Source organism: Heterocephalus glaber, unplaced genomic scaffold, assembly GCF_053883595.1.
Source record: "Heterocephalus glaber isolate CG9 unplaced genomic scaffold, H.glaber_assembly_v1.0 deba00001600, whole genome shotgun sequence".
NCBI lineage: Eukaryota > Metazoa > Chordata > Mammalia > Rodentia > Bathyergidae > Heterocephalus > Heterocephalus glaber.
The window spans coordinates 39,163,264-39,172,458 of record NW_028258372.1 but is presented as its reverse complement, the minus strand read 5'-3'; the positions used below and the strand labels follow the sequence as shown (position 1 = coordinate 39,172,458).

At 51.4% G+C, this 9,195-nt stretch overlaps 1 protein-coding gene across 1 annotated transcript; it reads left to right on the top strand.

Moving 5' to 3' along the window:
• Nucleotides 1-212: 212 nt before the first annotated feature.
• Cyb5r1 (cytochrome b5 reductase 1) lies at nt 213-5,464 on the top strand. Its single transcript, XM_004862205.4, has 9 exons — nt 213-320; nt 589-738; nt 875-947; nt 1,615-1,721; nt 1,942-2,071; nt 2,761-2,844; nt 3,731-3,816; nt 4,271-4,370; nt 4,669-5,464. The coding sequence occupies exons 1-9, from the start codon at nt 306-308 to the stop codon at nt 4,839-4,841; spliced, it is 918 nt and encodes a 305-aa protein (XP_004862262.2). The 5' UTR covers nt 213-305; the 3' UTR covers nt 4,842-5,464.
• The last annotated feature ends 3,731 nt before the right edge of the window (nt 5,465-9,195 follow it).

Below are 9,195 nucleotides of genomic sequence, written 5' to 3'. Positions count from 1 at the left end.
CTCACAGACTCTGAGATCTCCAACTGCCCGAGTTAGAAAGGTTCTGTGTTAGAATTGCTATCCGGTCTGGTGATAAGCGGACCGAAGTGACAGGGACCGGAAGACCGCAGAGGGCCGGTTTTTAAAGGTCCTGGATAAGAGCGCCCCTGGACCTGAGGGCCACTGAGTGAATCGGGAAAGGGGCGGGGCAGAGCCGGCCGACCCCGCCCACCGCCACGCCTCTGGATAGCCACGCCCCGGCCCGCCCTGTGGCGCATTGTGGGATCTGTCCGCGGGCGAGGCGGTGGAGGACGCGGCGCTTAGCTATGGGGATGCAGCAGGTGAGACCCTTGTCCTATATTCTGTACCCAGGACCTCGGCACATCTGGTCCGGACCAGGGGCTCCCACCGCCGACTTCAGCCCGGAGGGCTCGGGACTCGACCTGGATGCTGAGTCCCCGTACTGCACCTCCGGGCTGGGACCCTGTGCAGCTTTACCCCTCCGAAGCTCTGGGTCTGGTGCTCGGGATCTCACTCCCGGGCAGCCGGTCCTACGCCCGCCCTGGGCTGCTCCCAGAGTGGAGATCACGCTGCCTCCTCTACCCACAGGGCCCAATCCTGCTGGCCTCGCTGGGGGTGGGGCTGGTTACCTTGCTCGGCCTGGCTGTGGGCACTTACTTGGTGCGAAAGTCCCGCCGGCTGCAGGTCACTCTTCTGGACCCCAATGAGAAGTACCTGCTGCGACTCCTGGACAAAACGGTAAACTGCGGAAGGGGCGGGGGAGGGGCCAGAGTTCTGGTACAGAAGGCAGAGCGTCCACTGTGCTTGGGGTGCCTCAAGGGACTTGGCAGCGCCAGACCCGCTTGGTGAAACCCTTGTGTTGTCCATCCTCCAGACTGTGAGCCACAACACCAAGAGGTTCCGCTTTGCCCTGCCCACCGCCCACCACATTCTGGGGCTGCCTGTGGGTAAGGAAAGTGTGGAGTGGGCTCCTTTCCCTGGTTTCCTAGGAGGGCGTCTCCCGTCTGGGGTCTGGTGAGACGCACTGCTTCACTTCCTCCTCCTCCGTACTCCCTTGCTTCTCACTTGGCTGTGGATCCTGCAGACTGAGGTTCCTCTGGGTCCCTTTAGGGTGTGGCTTCTGTGCCCCCAGCCGTCCTCAATACTCAGCAGCCCTCCCTCTCTCCCACAGGACTTGCTCATTACACCCCACCCCACCCCACCACACACTAATTTTTCCCCATTGCCTGGGCCCTCAGCTTACCTGCTGTTTCCATGGTCCTGTGATGACTGATCGGGCTTTGGTAAGAGATCTGCTGAGGTTAGGGGTGAATCTGCTCTGCCTGGGAGTTCCTTGGGACCACAGCAGAAAGCAAAATATCCTACCCTTGCCTGGCTGTGGAGGCACATGGCTGTAATCCCAGGAGGATCGCTGTGAGTTTGAGGCCCACCTGGGCTCCCTAGTGAGTTCAAGACTGGCCTGAATTCCATAGTAAGACCCTGTCTCAAAACAAAACAAAATGAACCAAAATTTTTTTTAAAATCCTGTTCTCTCAAACCTGAGTGTTTTGAATGGTAACAGGAATGCAAAATTTCCTCAGAGAGCACTTACGTAGCTCTCCACATGGTCCCCAGGCAAACACGTCTACCTCTATGCCCGAATCGATGGTAACTTGGTCATCAGGCCATACACTCCTGTCACCAGTGATGAGGACCGAGGCTACGTGGATCTCGTCATCAAGGTAAGAGTGGAGGAAAGGACCCTGGTGATCTCATTAACCCACTTTTTCTGGAATTTGTAGAAATTTCCTAGATTTTTTGGATAGTAGGAGGAAGCATTTCCTTTGTGGGTATGAGGAAAGTATGTAGACTGGGAAAAGATAGCATTCTTGTGATACCTGGCCCTAGCCCCGCTTTGGGAACATCCCAAATAAGGTATTTTCTTCCTCTCTGCTTTATCAGGTCTACCTGAAGGGTGTACACCCCAAGTTTCCCGAGGGAGGGAAGATGTCTCAATACCTGGATAGCCTGAAGATTGGGGACGTGGTAGAGTTCCGGGGGCCAAACGGGCTCCTCACTTACACCGGGAAAGGTAAGGAGCTGTCTGCTTCAGCCTATGGGCCTTCTCCAGCTCTCTTAGTCTTGGCTCTCTGTCACTGCGTGCTCTTGCACACATGTGTGCTTGCACACACACGTTTAAGGGCTGCAGCTGTCTTTACTTCTCAGCGTAGCACTGACGCTACAGAAAAACATACTTTTCAGCCCTTTAGATGGGACGCTTCCTTCCGACTGTGAGTTTCAGTTCACCAGCCCTGTCAGACAGCTGTGGAGATTACTAAAGCAAACACATGAAACTGGTTCCTTCTCTGAAGCTCTCTTGCCTCAGGCTGAGCTGTGAAGAGATCCAGAAGAGATAGCTTTCAGCCCTTCCCAGGGGAACAGCTGGGTGCTCTGGCAAGCCCTCGGAGCTGCTCTGTGCCTCTGGGGAGGCTAGATTCATACCTGGCCCCATGCCTGTCACCCTCGGTGGGGAGTGACCCTCTGCCAGAAGCAGCTAATACTCACTGTGGCCCTGAAATGATTGTGGACTGACAGCATTGGCCCCACTGCCCTTCAGTGTATTATTGTCAGGACTGGTTCCACTCAAGCCTTCACCCAGTTCCAGGATCAGATTTCATAGCAACTGCTCAACTGGCCTCAGGCATATTTTCAATTCTGCATCTGTTTACTTAGTTTTCTCTTTTCACCTTGTTCTACCTCTCTCTTCTCTTTGTCTCTCAGGGAATTTTAACATTCAGCCCAACAAGAAATCTCCACCAGAGCCCCGGGTGGCAAAGAAACTGGGAATGATTGCTGGAGGGACAGGTGTGTCTTGCTGGAGGAGCCATTCTCTCATTCTCTTCCCGCTGTTGTTGATCGGTACCAGGCAGAACCCTGAGTGACCTCCGAATATTTGGTAATCATAGTGGAATGGTCAATAAGGGGTCTCCAGCAAGATCTAGACCTCATCAGTAACTGAAAAATAAAATCATACGCAAGTAGAACTCATCTCCCAAATTTTTTTAGGTGGTAAAATGAGGGCAATAAATCAGGCAGGCTCTCTTCAAATTGAATGAATCTAATAATTTTTCATCGAGAGTAGAAAGAAACAGCTAAGGATGACAAGTCAGAAAGAACACTGGCATTAGACATGACTGTGCATGAGACACTAATCTAATATTAGACACTGTGTGTAGTCCAATTTACTACTGTGTACTAGACACATATATGTATCTATGAAGTAAGGACTAGTCTTTCCCTTGTGTAGATGAGAAAATGGAGATTCAGGGAGGTTAAATGGATTCCGCAGGGTTACTAGGTAGTGGCCAGAGACAGGATTAGTATGTGGCTCTGTCTGATTCCAAAGGAGATGCTCTTAGCCTCTACAAGTCCAGTCAATGTCCCGGAACCCCCATCCACCGAGTCAGGAGGCACATGTAGTCCTCTGTGACATTTGAGTCCCTAGCCTCTGAGAGACTTTGGAAGGAAGAGCCTTAGAAGGATTTCCACAATACGAACTTATGAATGTTGAGGAGATCCAGAAACACAGGAAAATATGCAAGAGGAGGTCAGAGGATTAGGCTACAGAAGGAAAATGGAGTGAATGTGAATGAGTAGAATTTAGAATTAAGATGAAAGGGTTGGTGGGCCATGGAGCCAGGGCAGAGCAGAGAATGGCCACCATGTCTCACTGTGGGTTATCCTCATGCAGGAATAACCCCCATGCTACAGCTGATCCGGGCCATCCTGAAAGTCCCTGAAGATCCAACCCAGTGCTTTCTGCTTTTTGCCAACCAGGTTGGTTTGCTTTTCTCAGTCCTGGCACTTTAAAGTTGCTGCATAGGGAGGACCAAGAACTGTGGAACCCATGAGGACTACAGGCCCAGTGCTGCTTCTGGCCTCTGCCCCAGGTTCCCTTACAAGGTACAGGACTCACTACTACAATAATGAGGAAAGAGCACTGAGCCAGATTTCTTCCCTGGCCCCCCCAAGGAAAGAAGAGGGATTTAAGGGATCTAGTGCTGAACACAGAAACACAGTCTCCCTTATTAGATATTTCATTCCTTTATGTGTAAATAATGGCTGTTTCCCTCATCCTAGTCCCCTAAAAGCACTGAAAGACTTGCTCATTCCCTAGAACTTTTAGCAGGCTGATAGCATTGTTTTCTCTCCCGGTTAGAAAGTTGTCATAGCAGAGAACTTTTGTTGCCTGAGAAAATTTCTAAGGCTTTGCTTCTCCTTTGCATTTCAGACTGAAAAGGACATAATCCTTCGGGAGGACTTGGAGGAACTGCAGGCCCGATATCCCAATCGCTTTAAACTCTGGTTCACTCTGGACCATCCCCCGTCAGGTACTCTTGGGCTTCCCAATAGCTCTTCATATCCCTCTGGGAGTTTCTGGTTTCTGCAGAGCCAACCCTCCCTGACACTGCCAAAGTCCCACAAGTCTTAATGCACAAACACAGTGGTCTCCCGCTCCCTTTCCTTCAGGTCCCTGTTTACTAGGTGGGGGCCAGGGAGGGCTGTAGCTGCTACACCCTGAGACTCCAGGAGCCCTTCCGGGCTGCCCCAGTCACCCGTCCTCATGTACCACATTCCCTTGCTGGCTTGGTCTGGAGCATCAGTCCTCTCCTCTCCTCTCTACTTCAGGTTGGCCCTACAGCAAGGGTTTTGTGACTGCTGACATGATCCAGGAGCACCTGCCTGCCCCAGGGGATGATGTGCTGCTGCTGCTCTGTGGGCCAACCCCAATGGTGCAGCTGGCCTGCCATCCCAACCTGGACAAACTGGGCTACTCGCAAAAGATGCGATTCACCTACTGAGCATCTCCTGGCTTCCCTGGTCCCCTGTCTGCAACTGCCCCTAGTCAGTGCTCAAATACTATATAAGCTATAGATTCTTTTCCTGAAAGTGTCATTTTTGCAACTTTCTCTGGAGCTAAAAGGTGGATAACACTCTCGAGAACAACATCCCTGGAGTCGTGCAAGAGGGCCAGGGCCAAGGCATTCCCTGGAAGGGCCCCAGATCTCCCTGTGGTGAAGGGTCCAGGTGAGGCCCATGGAAATGTAGTCCTGGGGTCAGAAAGAAGGGAGCATGCACATTTGCTCCAAGCCTGGCTCGTTCCTTGATAGTATCACACTTGACCTTTATGTCTGTGATAAAAAGTACAGAGTTTTACTTACTATACAGTATTTAACCCATGGGCAAATTCTTCATTTATGTGAGGGCAAGTTGAGTGGACCTAGAGAGGTGGTTTTATATAGTAGAAACGGATGAAATAGCTTCTTCAGAACTGCAGACCTCCGAGAAAGGAGTCTGAAATATGTTTGCGCATCTGTCTCTCTTGCCTGGTGCCCAGGTTAGAGGGAAATGGCTACCCATAACCTAAGACTGCTGCTCACGTGAGGAACCTGTTCAAATAAATGGGGCTGAGACCCCAATGCGATACCTAAGGGGTTGTCATTTTTGGGGTCCTGGTGTCCAAACGCCTAAGAACTTTGGTTGGAGAGACTTCCCAAGGGCTGGGGATTTAGCTCAGTGGTTCTGCCACCTGCCTCAGAGAGACTTCCCAGGAGCCTCAGGGAAGTTGCACCATGTGCTGAAACGTGAGCGGCCGCCAGACTTCTCCATCAGCTCAGCAGCTGTTTCCAGAGCCAGTGCTCAGTGCCTCCCTGCAGGTCTGTGTGGGGAGGGACAGGAGAGCAGTGATGGAGGGGAGCCCAAGTAGCCCTCCTGCAGTCCTTGCTTTGGCCCCCTCCCTTTCTTCTCTGGCTTCTCCTTCACCCTATCTCTCTACGGATTACCTGGCAAACAAATCAAAGTATTGCCTTTCCATTAGGAACTTTTTTTTTTTTTGGTACCGGGGATCGAACTCAGGTCCTTGTGCTTGTGCAGCAGGTGGTAAAACCACTGAGCTAAATCCCCTGCCCTGCCTTTCCATTTGGAAGGGAAGCTTTCTCCTTTAGAAAGCAACCTGACATCACCAACCCCCCCCGCCCCGCCATTAGGTTTATTGCTGCTTGCATCATTGGCCTCCTGAGCCCACCTGTCCTGAGTGCCCCTTTCTGCCATGAGGGCTTGGCCCAATCCACTCCGCTGTCCCAGACAGGGCAATGGCAGCCTCTTCGGATTCTTCTGTTGGTCTCATTCAGACAGAGCAATGCTGTGGGTCCAGGAGAAAGTTCAACACTGCTCTTTTGGCATAAATCTGTGTTTCTGTTTCTGAGGCCCCTGAGAGATGCTTTGTGGGACTCTCAGAACTCACCTTCCTTGGGGCAGAGATTCTTGGTAAATTGCATTGGTGGTGTTTCTGTTTCTGAGGCCCCTGAGAGATGCTTTGTGGGACTCTCAGAACTCACCTTCCTTGGGGCAGAGATTCTTGGTAAATTGCATTGGTGGTGTTTCTGTTTCTGAGGCCCCTGAGAGATGCTTTGTGGGACTCTCAGAACTCACCTTCCTTGGGGCAGAGATTCTTGGTAAATTGCATTGGTGGTGTTTCTTTTTCGATGTGGGGATCGAACTCAGGACCTTGCACTTGTGAGGCAGGCATGGTGCCACTGAGCTAAATTCCTGGCCCTCTTGATTTTTTTTTCCTTTTCATTTTTGAGACAAGGCTCACTATGTAGTCCAGGCTACTGTTGAACTCACTATCCTCCTGCCTCAGCCTCCTTATTGCTGGTATTACACGTGTGCACCACTATGCCCACCTCTATCAAACATTTCTTGGTCATTTAATAAACACTGTGCAGTGTGCTCTCAGGCACCTTGCCACAGCCTGTGCTGCTGAAGAGTCCAGGGTCCACAGAGGGAGAATGGTGTAGGATGAAGACAGACAGATACAAAAAGCTGAGGCCAGGTGGGGCCTTCCTCCTGATGGGAGAAAAGGACTGGCTGGCAACTGCAGTGCATTTATTTATAGCTGTAGCAATGAGGGAAGTGCAGGGGGCAGTGAAGGGGCTGGTCTGTAACCGGAACAGGGAGAGCTGCTAATCTCTGCAGGGCTTCACACTTGATAGTTTTATGGGGAATGGAGGAAGGCATGTCCTCTTCTCAGCCAGGCCCTGCTCCACCTCGCCATCTTGTCGCCTGTGCTCCTCCCATGGGGCCCTGCCTCATCTGTGGAGCATAAACCTGGCCATAGGGATCTCTGGACATGGCACTCCCAGCCGCATCTCATCTCCAAAAAGGAAAATCTTGCCTAGTATTGTTAGGTGTGAAGCAGCAGTCTGGCAGAGATAATTCCTACTCACTACTCCTTGTTTTATGTGGGAATGAGTAAGCCTTGTTTACTCAACATACAAACCTTTATTTTCGTTTATACAAACCTTTTCTTTTGTTGAGTCAGGGTCTCACTATTATAGTTCAGGCTGGCCTTGAACTCACTGTGGAGCCCAGGCGGACCTCAAATTTATGGTGATCCTCCTGCCTCAGCCTCCAGAGTGCTGGAATTGCAGACGTCCGCCACCACACCGGCACACAAAACTTTATTGAGGACCTGGCATGTCTAGCAGAGTGGTAACCTCTGCAGATACAACTGTGACCAAAACCCCTAAAGAATTTACAGTAGAAGATAGACAAGTAACAAATTATTACAACACAGTGTGATAATACTGTAGCACAAATCCAAGGTACAGATGGAAGGGAGCTGAGAAACGATTCAAAGAAGAAGAGAAAGAGAACATCTTTTAATTAACAGCCATGCACCAGGTACTGTGCAAAAACTCCGTGTTGTACAATTTAACCCTGATGCTAATGCCAGGAGTTGAAGATTAAGGATTTGCCAAAGGAAATAGAGCTGGCCAGCAGCTGGTAGATGACTCTGCCTGAGGCCAAAGTCAAACCTAGAACTGGGCCTTGTAAACTGCTTGGATCTTGGGCAGACGGTGGGAGGGAAGACAATCCAGCAAAGGACCCGCACAAACAGAAAGGGGTGAAAGAAGTTCGCATTTGGAGTTCGTTGGCCCTGGGTGCCAGAGGGAAATGGCGGCAGATGAGGTCTGCGCTGAATTAGAGCGAGCTTGCAGAGGGCCACACTGAAGAGACAACTGAACCTGGGCAGGATGGGGATTTGTACAGCGGTCAAGCCAATCATAGCTAACATTTATGAAGCACTGACCATGTGCCAGGCATCCGACTAAGAGCACGGATTCTCTCAATCCTGACAAAGACTCAACGAAAAAGCACCATCTCCAATCTCCATTTTCAACTGAGGTAGTTATTCAATAATGTGCTTACGATCACACAGGTGACTGACTCCACAGCCCACGTTTTTTACCCAGCATAATGGAATTGACCCCATTACCCTGAGGCTTTTTGTTCTTTTTGCAAGGTACCGGGGGTTGAAGCTGAGGGCTTCGCACTGGGCTACAACCTCAGTCCTTTTTATTCAGAGATACAGTTTCATGAAGTCCCTCAGGCTGGTCTTGAATTTGGGATCCTCCTGGTTCACCCTCCAGTGTGCTGATATTACCCGTGAACCACCACCCCCACCCATCTCGTGCTGAGTTCCTTCCTCTAATCTAGTGACATTAACTGCAAGACAGCTTGGGAGAATGAGGAAATGGCCAGTCTCTCGCCTGTAATCCCGTCACTCAGAAGGCTAAGGCAAGAGTACTGCCGTGAGTTCGAGGCCAGCCTGGGCTAGTGAGTTCAAGGTCAACCTGAACTAAGTAGTGAGACCCTGTCTCAAAAACAAACAAACAAAAAATCATCTGTGTTGTGCCGCGAGGAGGCCGCACTGCCCTAGATGGTCTCCCAGGAATACGTTCTCGGGGAGCACGTCGGGCAGGAGCTGCAGGGCGTGTCCTCAAGCAAGCCTGGTTAGAGGCAATTTCACCCTCTCTGACAGGATCAGGAGCTCAAACTCAAGCCCAGCTCAGTGCCCGGGACGTGGCAGTCACTGAGTAAGTCTCAGAGGAAGGGAGGGAGGGGCCAGAGAAGATGGGATTAGGAAGTGTTTTGGAGACGAACCGACTGGATTGGCGTGGGTAACGGGGAAACGCAACCCGCGGCTAGTGGGAGTCGCAGCATTCCTCCCCTAGCTTGGTCTAATTCTCTGGAATCCCTGCTCCGTCACGCGCCTGGGTTCGTGCCTGAGAGGGCGGCCCGCGATTGGACGGCGCGGGGGCGGAGCTGGGCGGTCGCGGCGCGCGGTTGGAGCGCGGCGGCACGGGGCGG

Excerpts from the sequence above, each read along its gene's own strand:
- Cyb5r1 (XM_004862205.4), top strand. Across the intron at positions 739-874 it reads TGCGACTCCTGGACAAAACG|ACTGTGAGCCACAACACCAA; the intron begins GTAAACTGCGGA and ends TCCATCCTCCAG. Across the intron at positions 948-1,614 it reads CATTCTGGGGCTGCCTGTGG|GCAAACACGTCTACCTCTAT; the intron begins GTAAGGAAAGTG and ends CATGGTCCCCAG.